We start from the raw sequence: 18,307 nt of genomic DNA, 5'->3' as shown, positions 1-18,307 counted from the left end.
GGAGCTGGGACACGTTGGGGACATGCTTATTCCAGCACCAGAGGCCAAAGTGATGTACTCTGGTACAGAGCTTGTGCTGGAGAATGGAGGCTGCAGTGAAGACCTGACTGAATTCAAGCCATGTGAACCCCCAGCAGCTGCACATTCCCAGCTTCCCACTCTTTCTAGGTTCAGAGGAGAGAGGAGGACTAGAGGGAGGCTGCTGTCACTCTCTGTTTATGATGACTGACACAGTTATTGGAGCCTTTCCTCCGAGCTTGAGGGAAAAAATGAAACCCTGAAAATAAAAAAGCAAGAAGTGACTGATTTTATGTGGAGCTGGTACTTTGCCAATCCAGGGATGGTGATGGCTGAGACAGGAATCCTGCAGAGAGAGGTGCAGCTGCCTCTGCACAGAACATTTCCCCTGCTGATGTGCCCATTCAGCCATGCACTGCCCAGACCCTTCCAGGCCTGGAATAACCAGACTGGGTTTATCCTGCTACAGTCTCAGCACAGCTCTGGGGGTAATTATGGGCCCTGCAGCCAAAGCAGTGACTGCAGCCTTTAAAAAACCCAAACCAGCTCCAAAACAGCTGTTTGGGCTCTGAGCAAGACCCTCTCAGGCCTTTGGTCAGGCTGCCTGCTGGCCAAATCTGAGCTGACACAGGATTTCTCTTCCTCTGAGGGGAAATGAATGGTGCTGGGAAGGTTTGTACCACACATGGTCACATCTTCACCCTGCACTGCACTTGTGCTGACCACAGGCACCCTCAGGGCAAAGGAGAGATTTCCTGTCCTTGAACAGTCAGATTTTTGGGAGAAGGAGCACAGACCTCCCCCTAACATCCCACTTGTGCTGTAAATCCCTGCTCTTGGATGAGAGCTCTTCCAGCCCAGACATGCAAGGGAACATGACAGGCTGGGAAAGCTGGGGAAGTTCACCTGGAGAAGAGAGGGCTCCAGGGAGACCTGAGAGCCCCTTCCAGGGCCTAAAGGGGCTCCAGGAGAGCTGGAGAGGGACTGGGGACAAGGGATAGAGGGACAGGACACAGGGAATGGCTTCCCACTGCCAGAGGGCAGGGTTAGATGGGATATTGGGAAGGAAATGTTGGCTGGGAGGGTGAGGAGGCCCTGGCACAGGGTGCCCAGAGAAGCTGTGGCTGCCCCAGCCCTGGAAGTGTCCAAGGCCAGGTTGGAGGTGGGACTGGATGGGCTTTAAGGTCCCTCCAACCCAAACCATCCTGGGATTCCATGATTCAATGCAGTTGGCACCTACCAGCCTTAGGTCTATCACATCCTGGAGCATGAACCGAATCCTTGAGGAGGTTTTCCTCTCTTTCACAATCTTCTCCATCTGATTAAAATACTGGTCCATGCGGGGCTGGACAAGAAAAACATCAGCATCAGTGTGTTGTGGAGGAAAATGAAAATACTCCTTCGGGGGGAGTCAGTGGGTCCTGCATTCCAGCATTCCTGGGGACATGGAGCTGCTCTCCAGAGAGGTGACTGCTGGCTCTTGTACACCCCTTCCAGGTGGGATGTGCAGGCAGTGAGGCCCAAGTGTGTGGGCACACACCTTCCCTGTGGTTTTAATTACCCAAACAATCAACACCCTCTGCATGTGCACAGTAAACATTACATCCATTAAAAATATATCTCAGTTCCTCCCTGTGCTCACCCCAGCCCAAGAAAAAGTGGCTCAGGGAACTAAATGGGTACAAAACTAACCCTGGTCACACCATTCCATGGTTCAGTCCCCAGCTGTCTGAGCTGGGCCAGGCTGAGCAGCAGCACCACAAATCCCAGCAAGAGCAGTTTAACGGGCTGCACTGAAGGATAAAATCCCACAACCACTTTTCATCCAAAAAATCATGATGTGATGGAATCCCAATCAGTTCATACTAAGCCATGAAACTGTATCATTAGAGAAGCCTCTGTCAGGTCTAAATTTGGCTCGTCAGGCTCCAAAAAGCTTTTTTCCCTAATGAGGGCTTGGGCTGTTTTAAATAAAGACTTTCAGGGCAGTTTTCTGAAGTGTTTCCCATTCCCTTCACTAAAAACCTTGCCCTTGTAGTTAAACAAACAAGAAAAACCTCATTAAAATTTGGTTCTGGCCTTGCTTTGGAAAGTTCCAGCTCTGAGAGCAAATGTTTCCAAAGCTGGGAATGATGGGGAAATATTTCCAGTGGCCTTTGTTCAGAAGTTTTAATTAAAGCAATGAATAACACTTCAGGTTCAATAAAAACACGTAATAAAATGTCTACCCCATTAACAAGGATTCTCACTCAGTCTTGATAGAAATAAGAGATCCCAAAGACAGGACACAGCATCTAGAATAACTCCCCTGCTCCACTGTGCCACAGCTCGAGAGTCCAGGATCTGATAGAGCCCCAAAATGTTGCCTTTTACAGTACTCAAAAAGACCAGAACAGCATCCAGGCCTCATCCAGCCTGACCTCAGCTTACAAGTCAGCCCCTGTTTTGTTCCCAAAGCAGATGGGAATTCAATCCCTGTTTCTGGCACTGTCACACCGGTGTCAGTAACAGTGCTGTGTTCACAGCACAGGGGGTCAGCCTGGGACTGCTGACAAACTTCACTGTTTTGGTCAGAGCTCAAAGAACACTTTGGGGAAGTGCTTCCCCTTAAGGCTCAGGATTGACCCACCATGATCCCTGAGATCCAGCACGTGAAGAGGAACTCCCAGCCCGGGGCAGCTGAACACAATTAGCTCCGTTTGTTTCCAGAGCTGAGTCCCACTGATTTCTGGCAAAACCCTCGAGGTTTTCATCCCAAGCCTGGTTTTTGCAAAGGAGAAGCAGACTGTGCCAAGAGAAGCTCACGGAGTGTGTAATCTTCCGTGCTCCAGACACATGTGCTGGAAAATGGGGAGGAGGACATGGGAGTGCTGCTGTTACAGAGCAGCTGCCCCAGCCCAGCCCAGCTGGAGACAAGGATGACACAAAATAAAGGCACCCCCAAGGCTCAGGTCGGGGTTTGGACCAGTTAATGAGGGTTTTTTAGATTTAAACTGACCAACACAATTAAATGGCGGATTTTGTAGGTAACATAAACTTTCAGTGATGCAGAGACAACTCTTAAGTATTAATGTTTTGGGAACTACAAGTAAAGAGGCACATCCAATTTGGAAAATATAAGTGTTGAGCACTTCTGGACTTTGTGTTTGGATGAAATCTTTGGAAACAACAACTGGAGAGCACTGTTGGAAACGACACAGAATCTATTACAGAGCAGGGAGCGAGGCCAGGTCATGATGAAACAGCCACAGCAGAGCGGATGAATTCCTCACGCTGCCTGGAAATTCCTGAAGGAAAACCAAATCCTCAAACAAAAACACTCCACACCCATCTTTCCAGCCCTGCCCAGGGAGCCTCATCCCTTGCTCCTGCTCCTGCCCCACCTTTGCCTTCTCGAAGTCCAGGTCCTTGCCGATGGTCGTGAGCAGGCGGCAAAGGCACTCGAGGGACTCCTCGTCGTGGTTCTTGAGCAGCTTCACCACACAGTCGTGCATGATGGCCTCTGTCAGCATCTTCAGCTTGAACAGCTCCCCAATGAACTTGATATTCCCGATGGATCTCCGCCGGGCTTTGTCCTTGGCCTCTTCCAGCTCGTCGTGAAGCCGCGTCTTCTCCTCTGGCTGCAAACCAGCAGAACAGCCCTGTAAAACCACGCTCCCAGAGCACAAGATCCAGTTCAGAGTCGCTGCTTACTCTTTTTCTCCTAAAGCCCTGAAGGATGCCGGTAAAAACCCGCTATCAAGGCAAATATTTTTTATTATCCTCAGTCACAATGACAGAAACAAACTCTCCATCCACCCCACAATTCCCCCCAAATCGACGGCTGTCTCAAAAGGAAGTAATTTTCTGAGTGAGCTCTGAGATTTATGGGGAAAAATACCACTTACAGTGGTGGCAGCTTCGAGTTCTTTCTGCTTCTTTTCAAAGACGTCGTCGTCAGCCTTGTCCTTTTCAAATTCCTTCTGGCAGCGATTTAACAGCAACTTGCGGAAATTTACTGTGCTCCCGGGTTTGTCTGCCATGGGCACCTTCAGCTGCAGGGGAAGGAAGAAAAACATCAGCAGAAATTGGGATAAACTCCACAGAGGAGTGAAGTTCCTGTAAGCCACCCATAACATTTTATTATGCTCTTCATCCTGAGCCCCAGCGCTCCACGAGGCTGCGGAAGTGAAGCCTCACGTCATGATTTCCAGCAGAGTTTTACACTGCAGATGTAAAGTCACACTCCAAACTTGGCTGACACCACCTCCGCCCGGGGATGGATTACATTTCCATCCACAGGATCCCTCAGAAACACCCACTGCTTAAAAAACACTTCTGTTATGTGCTGAAGACTCGAGCCTTCGCTGCAAGAAAAAGGGTTATTTTGTCCCAAATTCACCATCTGGGAATGGCGACAGCCTGGCTTGGCACCTTGGGGTGCCCCCCCACTGAAGGGGGGAGGCCCTGGCACAGGTTGCCCAGAGAAGCTGTGGCTGCCCCATCCCTGGGAGTGTCCAAGGCCAGGTTGGAGCAACCTGGGAGGGTGGAAGGTGTCCCTGCCCATGGCACGGGGTGGCACTGGATGGGCTTTAAGGTTCTTCCCAACCCAAACCATCCTGGGATTCCATGAGATGATTCTGTGAATCCCCTGCAAACCAGCAGCATGAGGGGTGGCTCTAAAGGCAGACCTAGTCCTGACTACACTCAGGATTTGTGCTGCAATCTTCCCTTTGCACGTGTACCTGATAAAATTGGAATGGATTTTTTATTCTTTCCTTTTCTTGTTGGAAAAAAAAAAGACTTGAAGGCTGTTTCTAGTCCTTCTTAAGTGCACAAATATTAAAACTAATTCATTCATCTCTCCTACCTTGTGCCTTATGAAATCTAACTGCTTCCAGGGTTAGATAATTATTAAAATTAATAGTGTTAATTGGCATTGGAAGCCACATTATGCCTTCCCCACTCTCTCCTCCTGCAGCTCTTACACCCAGCTGCTCCCCCAAACTAGAAGACACTCACCAAGCTGAGCATCCTACACGAAAGCACCCTGAACCCCCAAAAGCACAGAGACAGACATAGTTGGTGTTTTCAGCCCAGGATTAACCTAATGTGGGGTAAAAAGCACAGGTGGGACTGGATGAGCCATGATGAACCATTCCATGATTCCCTGAACCTCCCCAACGTGACTCATCACATCTCACAACCAGGCAGAGCGGAGTCCTCAGCTCCAAACACATCCCCCCTCTGCCCCAGGCACGGCCAACAACCAGAAATGCAGCATTAGTTCATCTCCTTCACACTCAGACACTGAGTCTCTCCCCACATTCCTGTCCCTGCCCAGCAGCTCCAGGGGTTCACCACGCAGAGGCATTTCCCGCTGGATGGGGCGGCTCTTACCGTCACCAGGCACCGGCACATGTTGGCGTAGGCCACGGAGAAGCTGGGCTCGTCGATGGCCTTCTCAAAGACCAGGTCAATGACTCCTTTCAGCCTCTCCTCCGTGTCCACCGTCAGGTCTGTCACCTGCTTCATGAGCTGGTTGAACATCTGGGGTGTCAGCTTGTTCAAGATGCTTCGTACCTTGCGGAACAGCTCCTGCACGACACGAGAACTGCCAGGTCAGGCACAAAGGGGGCCAGGGGCTTCCAGGAACGAGCCAGGATGCAGATCCCAGGGGAATGGATGGAGGTGTCCCACAGGGATGCCCGGGAAGCTGAGTTACACACCACACACTTCTGCACAGCCCAGCCCCAGTTCTCACTCGGCTACCAAAGGCCACGGCTGTGGGGAAGGATTTTTGGAAACTCCCAAATGCTTTTTTCAAGTGCAACAGAGGCACAAAGCCCTTCCTGTCAGAAATGTTCTTCTTGATATCAATTTAATCCATGAGACAGAAATAAACAGGGAGCAGCCTCTGACTCCTTCAACCACTTCTCCTATACTCAGGTTAAGGCATTTTGTTTTTTCCTTTCCAGGATGATAATTAGGACAATGCTACCATTAGCTCCAAGAATAGAATTCCAGTGTCCTTCCAGACCATCCCAACTTATCCTACAAATTACAAGCCTGACCACCAGACAAACACTTCTACCCAGAGTGACTGTCCCTCAGAGGAGAGGAGGGGGAGAAGGACAGAGGGAGCTTCAGATGGTGCTTGCTGGGCTGGGCAGGACCAACTGAGGGATTTTACAGAGGAACCTCAGTCTTGGTGAAGTTCAGAGAAGAAACATGGTCTAAAAGGGGATGAAAAGTAAGTTCTGTGCTGGAAGTGTGAGGCTGTTTGCTTTAGGATGGGGACAGAAATATTCCAGTAAAACAGCAACAGAAAAGCAGTCCTGGAAGAGAGGTAGTAGGTTGTCTGGTGTTCCCAGTTTAACATACAGGACTGGCATTTAAACTCCAGGTCAAGGATAAACACATGAAAAATACCATCAAGGGAGGGGACAGCTGGGATTCCAGTTGGAATTCCTTGCCCTTTTGCAGTGTGTGAGACAAGGCTGAAGGCAGGTTACCCCCCTCGCCCTGGGGAAGGGTGCTGTACCCTCAGATGTGCCCACCAAAGCTCTCACCTGGGTTTTGACATTTTCTGGGTCCTCGGTTTGGTTTTCCCTCTTCAGGCTCGGCTTCCAGGCGTTCTCCGCCTTCTTCAGGTGGACATCCTCCTTCACACACACAGTGATGATCTTCCTGGGCTCCCTCCTCTGGCCCGGCTGAGATCTCCTCGGTCCAACATTCAACAACTAGGACAAAAACATTCCTTGTTATATCCCCTTTTAAACTCACTCCTGGATAACACACTCTGGGCTCACGTCAACACCCTCCGATGGCACCACCGACCACCAGCACCTCCTCCGGGACTCTGAGGAGTCCCTCAAACCCAACACACTGCTCCAGGGTGGTCAGAGGAACATGGAGACACCAAACACGCTTCTCTCGGGCAGCTTTTCCCAAAGCAGATATGGGATGACGCTGCCCACCTCACTCAGCGACGCTCCGGACGCTGCTACAGCGGGACAGGACTGAACCCAACGGGCCAACACGGCCTCTGGGAAACCAGGAACTGCAGAACTGAGACACCACAGCAAAGTGTGTGTAAGGACTAAGTCCTCACAGGTGTATTTCAAATGTGCCATCCCAGGCAATCAGACTACGATAAATCAGCATTTCTGTATTCTCTGCCAGAAACGTTGAGTTTTACTGGCGACTGCTTCCAACGGAGCCATTCTGAGATGGGAATTACATAAAACACTCTGGAGGAGCACCAGCGCAGCTCCTGCCTTGTCTAAATATGGATCCTAACAGATGTAGGACAAACTCTGTGAGGTTTCACAGAAGGGTGGGGAGCACAGTGCTTTGAAACCGCCCCAAGTGCCTCTGCAGTCCTGTGGAAAGTGACGCTCCTCCCGGACAAACCAGGCACAACAACTGCCAAAACTGGGGAGTTTTTCACCAGTTGTACAAGTGGTAGAGCCCAAGGTGCCCCCAAACCCCCTCTTCATCATCGGAGGGCTTCTCATTAAGGACTAAAGGTACAAGGTGCTGGCAGGACAGTGTTCTTCCCCCCACATTCCTTCAGATTTCTGAGCTCATTTATCAGAGATGTCCAACCTCAAGGTACAAATTAACACCACAACAAAACTCCGTTATCAAACCCGGTACTTCCCACGGCGGTAATTCGTCTCCTCAGAGGGCAGCAGGCAGCCCCTCGTGGAAGATGGGCCATTTCAAACACTGCTCTGCTCAACAAAGGCATTCAACGAGCACCAGAGAGGCCAAAGCATCCTGGTTATTCCAAGAGCTTCACTGAAGAGGAGGAAAAGGCTCTTGGCTGGTGCCTCTTATGTCATAGATCAGCCCCAAACCTGGGTTTGTGTTATTAAAAAGCAAAATCCTCCTTCATGGTAGGAGTGGGATGTGGGAGTTGAACCACTTGCCTTTCACAAGGTAAGTGTGTGCGAATGAACACGGTCACTGGCACTGCTGGAGCTCTTGTCTGGGCTTCCTTGTGGGAGAACAGCAACAGAGGAAGATGTCAGAAGACAACACCCTCATGCCATGACATGCTCTGTATGCCAAGGCAATGCCTGGGACAGGGCTACGTGGAGCAGTGTGTCACCCTGCTGCCCCACCACCCAGGAAGAGCCCTGTTCAGATCCCCTGGCACACACACAAATAACCCAGCAGAACATTCAAGCTCCTTTGGGCATGGCCATAGTTCACAGCATCATTAAGGCTGGAAAAGACCTCCAAGGTCATCAAATCCAACCCTCAACTGCTTGGAAGGCAACCACACCAGTTGATTGCTCCTGAGAAATCAACAGCGGAACAAGACAGGGAGAACAGGGAGCCTTCCCCAGCTTTTGTGTGTGGGGCATGTTCCTGAAGCAGCCACCGATCCCTCCCTACGGCCCCCGTCGGCTCCCGCCCCGAGCCCTTGGTCGGCACTGGTAGGGCGCAGCAAAGCCTGAGCACAGCCCCACCTTCCCAACCCCCCTCTGCTGCTGCACCTGTTTGCACAGTTCTGCTGCCCAGGTTCTGACCACGCCACAAACGTGGAGAGAAGAAACTTCCCTCCAGCTGAAAACCCAGACGGTAACGCAGCAGCAGCTCATCACACACCTCCTGCCAGGCAGGCAGCCCAGAAACCAGAGCCAGGCTGGGAGTGTGCCCTGCAAATCCAAACCTTTGGGCTTACTGCCCCCAGGGACAGGGGCAAAGCCAAGGAGAGGTGACCTGCAGCCACCCCATGTCCAGCACAGAGGCAGCTCTGGGCTGAAGGACCTCCCGAGCGTGTCGGGGTGTAACGCGCGGGGACGGAGCTGCAGAGGCCGGAGCTTCCTCGGGGAAGGGTCCATGCAAATGGTCCCTTTTAGAGCAAACAGCCCTCCCTGAAGGAGGTGAGTGTGGAAAAACTGAGGGATGCATGGAGCACCTGTGCACCTCCTGAGTACCAGCCTGCCACGTGTCACAACCTCCTCACATCCAACTGCCTTCAAGACCAGACCTTTCAGTGCATCAACAGAACCAGGACTTTCCTTGAGGTTCTATGTTTTCAATATCTGTGAATAAACTCGGTTCAAACTGTTCAATTAGGTTTTGAATCAGTGAACAGCAGCTTCCTTTGAATGTGTAATAAAATGGATCAAACCTTTAAGAGAAAAAATCTGGGGTTTTGGTTCCAGATTTACACGGCAGCAAGTTCAAGAGGTGCCTGGGCTCAGGCCTGGCCTTCTGTACCCCAGGCCATGTAAATAAAGATGGTTCTGGGGCACTTGCACTGGGATAATCTTTCCCACCAATGGCACGGAGCAGTTACCAAGTGTTCCTGCGTTAAACTCCATTACTTGTCTTTGGATGAAGAGAGGGGAAAGGAAAGCAGAAAGAAAAGGGACAAGACTCCTGCAGAGGAGCCAAAGACTCAGAGCAGCACAGCCCGACCTGGAGCTCCCACTCAGGCCACAAGTCACGGAAATGCTTTAAAACATCCAAGGAATTAAAGAATCACTTCTCCCTCCACAAGAAGCTTTGAGGGAGAAGATAAAATTGAGCTTCAATGCTGGGAGAGGCTCTGCCTTCCAAGAAGCACAAGAATTGAGGTGACTCAAGTTTCCATCACCTCTCAGGACGGCCAAAGCAGACTCATCCTGCCACAGGCACGAGGACTGACCTGTCCTCTCCTCTCCAATTTATCTGTTTGCATCTCCTCACCCAACGTCTTGCCTACACCATAAAGCCCTTCCAGCTGGATTCTGCTTCTGTGCAATTACACCCCCTGTGCCACCTGATGCGACATTTGTTAGTGCCAAAAACACTCACACAACACGTTGAAGCGAAAAGAAGGAAATAAAGACAAAAGCCAAGGAAGCAACACAAAAGATTCTCAACGTGCCGGAAGCTGGTTAGCGCCGAGCTGCTCCACGTTATTTCGGGGCAAGGAAGAGGCAGTGGATTGGATGGATCATGGGCATGGCCTTGCAGAGGTGGGATGGCCAGGGACAGGCAGCACACGCAGGGTTTGCCATGCCAGGGAAACGTCTGGGATTGCTGGGGGCTGCGAACCCTCTGATCCTACAACCGCCGGCGTCATAGGACAGGCTGGCTGAACAAGGTCACCTTCCAGCCCTCCTCCAGAACAAGGCAAGGAGAGGCTCTGCTCTGCAAAGGCGCAAATGTGAGATGTATGTTATGTGCTGAATGCTCCAAATGAACGGGGTAAGCGGGACTTACCTTTTCTCCCCCTTTCCACAGGTCTGCAAAGTGCAGACCCTCGCGGATCCCGCTCAGGCCAACGTCCCAGCATGCCCTCAGCTGGTGATGTCCCACCCACCACTGAAGACTGCCTAGAGGGGTACAATGCAAGTCTGGTTTCGGTTTTTTTTTAAACAAGGTTGCACCTTTTTGTAAAGTTTTCTGCCAGTCGTTCTTTATCAACAGTGGGCGTTGGGGGGAAAAAGGCAACTCTACAAAAAGGTGCAAAGGCTGGGGGGGAGGGGGGGATTTGGCTTACCCCTATCGGCAGGTTCCTCAATGGTGGGTGAGGCGAGACCAAGAGAGGGCATGCTGGGGGCCCGCACCGAGCCAGGGAGGGCAATCCAGGGTTGCTCTGCACTTTGCAGGCCTGCGGAGAGAGAAAGAGCGACAGCGACGTTACCACGACACCGAGCGGCTCGGGACACTCAGCACGGGACGGCAGAGAAGGCACCTCAGGACAACCTGCAAGTCCTAAATGTGGGAACCACTGTCGACCTCAGGGGGTTTTGTAGACCAGATGGTGCTCAAGAGAAACCACAGCACTGAAGCTACTCCAAGACACCCCGGAACGAGGCACCAGCCATGACACTGCTCCCGAACCAGAGATGTTACACTGAGTAATCACCAGGTTTGACTCCTGGAAACCTGCACACTTGGAAGTCAGGGTGATTCAGAGAACTCTTCTGAAACCAGCAGGTTTGAAAGACCAAGGATGGCTGTGTCATTAGACACATCTGGATGGATACACTGGATGTATCTTAAGAGATGAAAACCAATGATTGCCCCCAGTGGAGTCGGTGTCTGTCCTCCGGGGTGGCACATGCTGGGGGCACCTGTGCCCCAAGAAAAGAGATGGCAAAGGCAAGAGTGACGAATTCAGAGAGGGATTTCAGGATGTGGGCACAGCCAGACACAGGGAAAAGAAGAAAAAACGAAAGAAAAGGCAAGAAAACAAGGAATGAAGTGACTGCAGCAACACACGGAAGCACAAAGAAAGCAAGAACACACAGGCACCGTGTGCATTTTTTGTGTTAGTAAAATCTGTTCGCTCTGTTGGTGTGTTTTGTGGCACAGCCTCCCCCAAGGACACGCAGAGGCCGGGTTGTTGTACGACGACGGCACGACCGCACCCGCGACCGACGGGTCCTGGGCTGGAAACACCTCCACCCCTCACACGGGGAAAAGGGAAGGAGACCAAGCCAATACGTACCAGTGACAAACATCCACAACGGTCTCTAATGTGCCTAAACTTAGTCAGCCAAGCAAACCTCACCCCTGCATTCATCCTGCCAAAACCAGAGCCACCGGCGCAGCGGGAGAGGCCCGAGAGCCTGAGGATGGACTTCATCGGTGTTAACGCCAGTTTTTAAAGGAGCAAGTTGGGGTAAACTCACACTTCCAGACACGTTTCTTCCCCCGGGGGCTTGCCTCCCAAAGTCAGCAAAGGCTGGGGTGAAGTCTGGGCCTCGTGGCAGGATCCGGGGGTCCAGCGTTCGCAGCGGCAATTTCGGCTGGTTGACCTGCACCGTGGACAGAGCACAGACAGGGCTGCTCAGGGTGCTGAGCTACCAAAGGTCCTGTCACCTACAGCCCACCTCTGAGAAACCATAACAGGCATATTTAATATCCAAATTAAAGCTTAAAACTGTGGAAATTTTATGCATCCACACTTAACACTAAAAATGAGCACTGAATTTCAAATACATCTTCTATATGCAGAGGGACTAGTGAGGGAAGAGCTGGAGTTCAGAAACGTTTCAAGGTTGAGCAGGAATTATGGAAGATAAGAGGCAAGAACATGGGCCTGCCTTGGTTCAGGATGACAAAGCTGCCACCTTTCCTCAAACCAGTGGCTTTTGGGCTAAAAAGGCAAATGGGCAACCGAGCCAAGGACTCAAACACAGGCAGGGCAGTGAGAAGCAATCACAGGGAACTAGGAGGTGGATGAAACAATTCTGGGAACAAAGCTGTGTTTTACAATTTTCCTGGGTATGAAACTCAGAGTGGAAATGTTTCTGCACAGGAGGATCACCTGTATCCTGGAATCTCAAGAGCAAATTTAGTGGTACATCAAAACCAATGAACTCCCCAGCTCTAATGAAAGCAGAAGGCCTTGGTGTCAGCACCGAAATCCCAAGCCCAGACCTACAGCAGAGACAATCAGCTCTGGAACGAGGCTGCATGGAAGTCACAAAACTGCCTGGGAATCGAGGTCTTAAAGATCTTTTATTAGATCAGCTCATAAACAGTGACACAACTGCTTCAGATCAAAAAAAGAGTTCACCCAAAAGCTTCTCTCTGCTTTTTAACCATCGAACTGATCTGATACGAGCCACTGGCCTTGTTTGGATCCATAGCTCTTCGTGGCTGCATCATTTTAAATTTTAATAACAGCCTGGTATAACTTAACTCAGACAAAGCCCATTAAAAGCACGTTGGTTTTTGATCAGCTGTGCACACTCATTAGGCACCAACACCTCTGTCTGAAGAACCGTGTGGTGTGACCAACGATTTGCCTTTCCCACCAAAAGCCTGCATGGAAAGGGTCCAAGCACAAGGGATCCATGCATTAGGGATCTTTATTTCTATCAAGCCCTGCACGTACCTGTTTTATGGGCTCTCCTCTCACCTTGTCGAGCACCACGTCGCTGATGGGAGGGAGCCCCTCCGGCTTCTGGATACAGGCCGGCATGAACTGGATATCCAGCAGGAATTCCCGGTCGTACTGCTTCTTCCCCTCTGGGTCCAGGGGCTTCCACTGCTCTATAGGGAGAGAAAGGCCCTGAGATTCCCAGGAGACAAACCCAGGCGTGGCTCCGGTAAATCCAAAGGGAAGAGGTCGTACAGCTGCCTGGGAAATTGTGATTTATTTCCAGTGTGAGGAGGGGAATACACGGCATTAAAGGGACATAAACAATGGGGAGTGGAGAGCCAGGTCCAGAGCAACCACACACGGTCTGGGCACTAATTCCAGTCCTAACCCATTAATTCCAGTCCTCACTCTCCTGCGGGATATGATGAAACAGGGACAATTCCCAGATTTTGGGTGAAAATGTAGAAGTTAAAGCAGTGTAAAAGGGAGTGATACACATACAGTCAAGGAGAGCACTGCATGGAACAAAAATATCCTTTGAAAACGTGAAAACACGGAGCTGTGAACAACCCAGGCTGGAGATAACGGGGCAAACAAGAAAACACAACCACAGGCCATAATCCCAGAATTCCAACCTTCCACCCATTTTCTGGAGGGCTTTCTGGGTGTGGAGAATCCTAAATCTTAAAACTTACATGGCAAATCAGCACCTGGTGGCCTAGAGATGGGGTTTTCAGCACTGGCCACACTGTTTGAAATTAGGGAAGAAAACATGTTTTATCTGAAGGAAAACATCTGTAGGAGGTGCTGCCTTTGGATCTCATTGATGCCAGAGGGCTTAGCATTACCCAGCCCTTCAAATACTTATTATTTCCTTATTTCACTCCCTGTCCATTGGCTTTGGGTCTCTGGGATCTCACCATGCACATCCTTGCAGAGGCCACAAACAGGGACTTATTCCAATGATGGGTTTTAACAACTGGGAATGAAAATATAGAGAAGGAATTACAAATTTTGGCTCTTTGTGTAGTTTTATTTCTGCAGAGCTTTGGGATAAAGGGGGGCAGGAGTGGTTTGCCTGGGCAGCTGCATCCCAGCTGGAATTCCTGGCCTGTCCACTGTGCCACACTGCCCATTTATCGTGGAAAAGCTCTGACAGCAACAACAAACAGTTTATGTGTAGTTTCCTTCTCCTGTAAAGTTCTCAATGAGCTGTTTCAATGTGAAGACCAGCTGGGCAGTGTCACAGGAAGGATCTCCAACGCAGGAGAGACCAGGATCAAACGCACAATTCCTTCAAAGGGCAAAAATTCCCCTTTTTAGAAAGAGCAGGGCTGAAATTGAAGATTATTACACAAGTCCAACGTGTGTTGCTTTTCCAACTCCTCCAGCTGAGTGAAAGGACATCCAGATCCAACTGGGATTGTTCTGACTGCATCAAGTGTTGGGGAGAGACAGCTGATGAATTATGGATTAACTCCAGCAAGTGCTTGGCTAATGAACTGCTCAGGTACCCTCAGCGTGTGTTGAACTACCAGGAGGCCTCTGTGTTTCCTCCCAACGATATGATCGTCCTGAATTAATAAAACCAAAGCAATCAAGGTCTTTGTCAGAACAAAGTGGTGCAGAAATAACCACCTTGGTGTAATCCCTTAATGGTGCTGCTCCTTGTCCAGTGCCTGGTCCACCAGGCTCTCCAGGTCCTTCCTTATTGTTATTATACTCTTTAATTTCTGGGCTTCTAAAAAATAAGTAATTTATTTGGAAGGAGCTTCATCTGAATAAGAAACGGCTTAAAAATGGGCAGCAACTGAGTGTCAAGGTCTCTCTTAATGAGGTGAATTAACTGAGGTTCAGGTCTATAAATTATCTTCATAAATAACAAAACACCCCTTAGATACACTATATCCTAATTGGTGGGATAGAGCTGGACAGAACCTGGATTGAAAACCATAAACTGTTTCTTTTCCTTACTCTTCTGGAAATCTGAAGATCCTTGCAACTGTTCAGCCAGGAAGTGAAATCTCTATGAACACACATATTCATATTTAGGACCCAGCGAGCACTTTCACATGTCTGATTTCAGAGGTACATCTGAAATAATGGAATTATTTATGGAATTTATATGGAATTCCTTGGGTGGTTCTCAGCCGTCGATCACAGGAACCAACTCACTGCCATTTCCACGGTGCTGCAGCCAACACCCACAATAAATTCAAGGAACTGGGGATTTTCTCTTTTCCTCTTCACGAACAGCAAGAGAAAAATCAATTTTCCCCTTGTGCTGCCCCAGAAGGTCCCTCAGGGCCTGTTGGTTAGTGCATCCTGGCAGAGCTGGACACGGCGAACACTGAACCCCCTTCCACCCATCTGTGGGGACGACACACGGGGTGTCACCAGCCCTCAAAGGAGGGAGGCAGAAAGGCCAGGAGGGAAGCAGGACTTACCTGGTTTGTACTGGTACACGGGCCCCTCGCTGGGGGTCTCTGTGCAGCCGGAGTGTGGCTCGGTGCCCTCGCCCTCGGAGACGCTCTCGGCCCCGTTCCGCACGGGCTCCGCCTCCTGCTCCCCGTTCTCCTCCACGGCCTTCGCTGCCTTCAGCTCCGAGGGCTCCCTCTCCAGTTGAGGCCCATGGCTCATTTTCTCCTGGTCAGATTCAAGTACTTTGTCTCCTGAAGGTTCCTCCTCTTCTTTAGGCTGGAGCACAGACAGAGGCAGAGGTTTGCTGAAAACACCCCGACAAACCCAACACATGCGAAACGGCTCTTGGCCAATCCACACGGCATTTCTGGGTGCAGCAGGAACACAGATGCATCTCACACAGGGATGAGGAACACCACAAGAGCCACCAGGTGATTTATCAGCTCATTCCCATGGATAACCCCCCGAAAACTAACACTGCAACTGGAAAGACTCAGCGTTGCCCATGAAATTCCCAAGGGATTGGATGGGAGGAACTGTTAAGCCATGAGAAATCACAGCCTGGAAAGACAACCCTGCTTTCCTCCTCTCCTACCATCCATGGTAAAGGGATGGTAAAGGGGTTCTTTCGGGGGATCCTTCCTTTATATGCCTGTTGTTAACTGGAGCAGATCCCACTGAGGAAGGTACAGCCACAATTCCAGCATCTCGGTTCCAGGAAAAACAGCAATAGTATCCCTGGCTGTTAATTTTAGAGCTCTCCAAGGACACAGCCTGATTGTGCACTCAGACGGAGGAGGCGTCGGAACGCGTTTCCCCTGGGAGAAATCCCAGCACATCCAAGCACTGAACAAAGGAAAAACCTCACTGAGGAGGCTCCCGATCCTTCCCCCTCCCCACCTGAGGGCACCACATCCTACCATGCTTTTTGCAGATTTTTAAAGGGAATTCTCTGAAAAATCTGCACTGGTGGAATTCCTGGGTGGGGCAGGAGACATGACTCCTGCAATGAAGGATGAGGAAAGCACAGGAGATGAACCTGTTGGTGCAGCCCCAGGGATGCCCTTTGCTCTCCTCTGCATCGTATCAGGCCAACATCAGTTTTTACCCATGGACTGGGCAGTCTGAACTTTCACATTTTTACTCTCTTCCTCCCTCTCTGATTGATTCTAACCCCAGTTTGACCCAGGATATTAAGGAAAGAGCTCCTTCCTGAGACATCCCCACTGCAACGGCACCGAGGGGGATTCTCTTTACTCATCTAAATTACTCTTGAGGTGGTTTTGCCCGAGAACTTCAACATTTTCCTTTCTCAGCTTCTCCATCAGCTGGTCATCAGGAAAACCAACCTTTGGCCATGACATCCCTGTGCAGTAGAACCTGCCCTGTGTCAGGACGGTGGCCTGGGACCCAAACGGGGCAGTGCTGAGGGATTCAAACCCACCCTTCACTGAAGGACAGCAGTGATCCCGAACACTGGGAGGCTGCTGGAAGCCTACTGGAACCTCCTAGTGGAAGGTGTCCCTGCCCATGTCTTTAAGGTCCCTTCCAACCCAAACCACTCTGGGATTCCATAATTCTCTGAGTCACTAAATTAGGCAAAGCCAAAGAAAACTGAAGAGCTTTAACAGGGAACAGACTAAACCCTGTTATCTAAAGGATGCTGAGGAATATTCCAGTTCCTCCCCAAAACTCTGCCCTGGATCCTGTGAGACAACGAGGAAGCAACATCTCTAGAACACAGTTCCAAGAGAACAACATCCCCATTAAATCTGGGGAAAGCAGGATCACGGGCCCCTCTTACCTCTGTCTCTGCCTCCGTCACCTCCTCAGTGGCTTGGGTCCGGTCTTTTGGTTTCTTCCAGGTCTTTGGTGCAGTTACAGCTGTTTGGGCTGCAATGGAATTGTGTATCTGTCACAACACTAAATTACACAGAGCTACACTGGCCCTGTGGGATGTTCTTCCCTCTCGTGGGCTGGTCTGAGGTGCAGGAAAACGAAGCAGCCGCAGGATTCAGCCTGGCTTAACCACTTTTGGTTTCAATGCAGTAACAACAATCATCAGAATGGCATTAAAACACAGGAATTGTTTTCCAAGTTGCTCATTCAAGCTCAAACTGGCACTTGGAGTAGCAAGGAGGTCATTGCCAACAGCATAAAGATCACGCAGGGCAAAAAAGAACCTTCAGAAAGTCAAGTTTTTTGAAAGATCAGGTACTGGCAGGGAGGGGAGGTTGTTCTCAACATATTTTTCTCAAGAATTATTATAAGAATTATAACATCATTATAATATCAACCATAAACAGGCTCAAATTTCCAGTATCTCATCCAAAAGGACAACTCCTCCAATCCTGCATCCCTGCTCTGAGCTGGATTTATATTTCAATTTATAAGCAGCTTCACAACTCCACCATTAATTATCTCTCTGCCTGACTGAGTCAAAGAAAACACCACAGAATATTCCCAAAATCAGCAGTGATTTACTCCAATCATTTTTCCCCCCAAAGGGAAAAGAAACCACACAATATATTAAGGAGACAAACCCATTAATCCAATCTGCTCCTAATTTGCAGCAAGTGCTCCCAGCCCAGATTCGGATCCCAGGCACACACACGCCCAGTTAACAGGGTGTAAATGGGATTGATTTCGTGACTGAAGTTTACTGCAAACAGATTTCCAGCTCCAGCCTTTGGTTTCCAGCAGATACTCTGGAAAAACCCAGCGTGCACTTCCTTTATCACAATACAATACAGTTTTGAAAGGCTCTTCACTACGGATAAGTAAGAAAAATGAGTAACAGTCAACTTCCAAAGGGCAAGGAGGAAACAGGATTTGTTGTGTTCCCACTATCCTAAAAGATACAGATGAGCCTTGGTGGCTTCTCCGGGGTGTTTCCCTGTTTGGTGGGTGACCGTGGATCTGCAGACTCCCCGTGAATTCCCATGGGAATCACCACAGCCAGCACAGCCACCCCAACCCAAAGTGCAACATTGCCATCAATAAAGGATTTTCACCTTCATGCTGAACACTCCAAAAGTGAAG

The 18,307-nt window shown here is 50.0% G+C and overlaps 1 protein-coding gene across 18 annotated transcripts in view; it reads right to left on the bottom strand.

The window, feature by feature from the left end:
• Positions 1-18,307, bottom strand: part of EIF4G3 (eukaryotic translation initiation factor 4 gamma 3) — a 143,315-nt gene that overhangs the window by 19,480 nt on the left and 105,528 nt on the right. For 17 of the 18 annotated variants that reach the window (XM_064678748.1, XM_064678749.1, XM_064678751.1 and 14 more), the window contains 10 exons: positions 17,070-17,158; positions 15,292-15,541; positions 12,857-13,014; positions 11,646-11,771; positions 10,508-10,618; positions 6,570-6,740; positions 5,398-5,595; positions 3,906-4,052; positions 3,402-3,638; positions 1,259-1,363 (listed from right to left, as the gene is read on the bottom strand). In XM_064678748.1, the coding sequence (XP_064534818.1) occupies positions 1,259-1,363; positions 3,402-3,638; positions 3,906-4,052; positions 5,398-5,595; positions 6,570-6,740; positions 10,508-10,618; positions 11,646-11,771; positions 12,857-13,014; positions 15,292-15,541; positions 17,070-17,158 (1,592 nt within the window). The remainder of the gene's footprint in view (positions 1-1,258; positions 1,364-3,401; positions 3,639-3,905; positions 4,053-5,397; positions 5,596-6,569; positions 6,741-10,507; positions 10,619-11,645; positions 11,772-12,856; positions 13,015-15,291; positions 15,542-17,069; positions 17,159-18,307) is intronic. The other variant, XM_064678756.1, reaches the window with a different exon arrangement.

The sequence above is a fragment of the Pseudopipra pipra genome, chromosome 22 (genome assembly GCF_036250125.1).
Source record: "Pseudopipra pipra isolate bDixPip1 chromosome 22, bDixPip1.hap1, whole genome shotgun sequence".
Classification (NCBI taxonomy): domain Eukaryota; kingdom Metazoa; phylum Chordata; class Aves; order Passeriformes; family Pipridae; genus Pseudopipra; species Pseudopipra pipra.
This window is presented reverse-complemented; position numbering and strand designations above follow the sequence as displayed.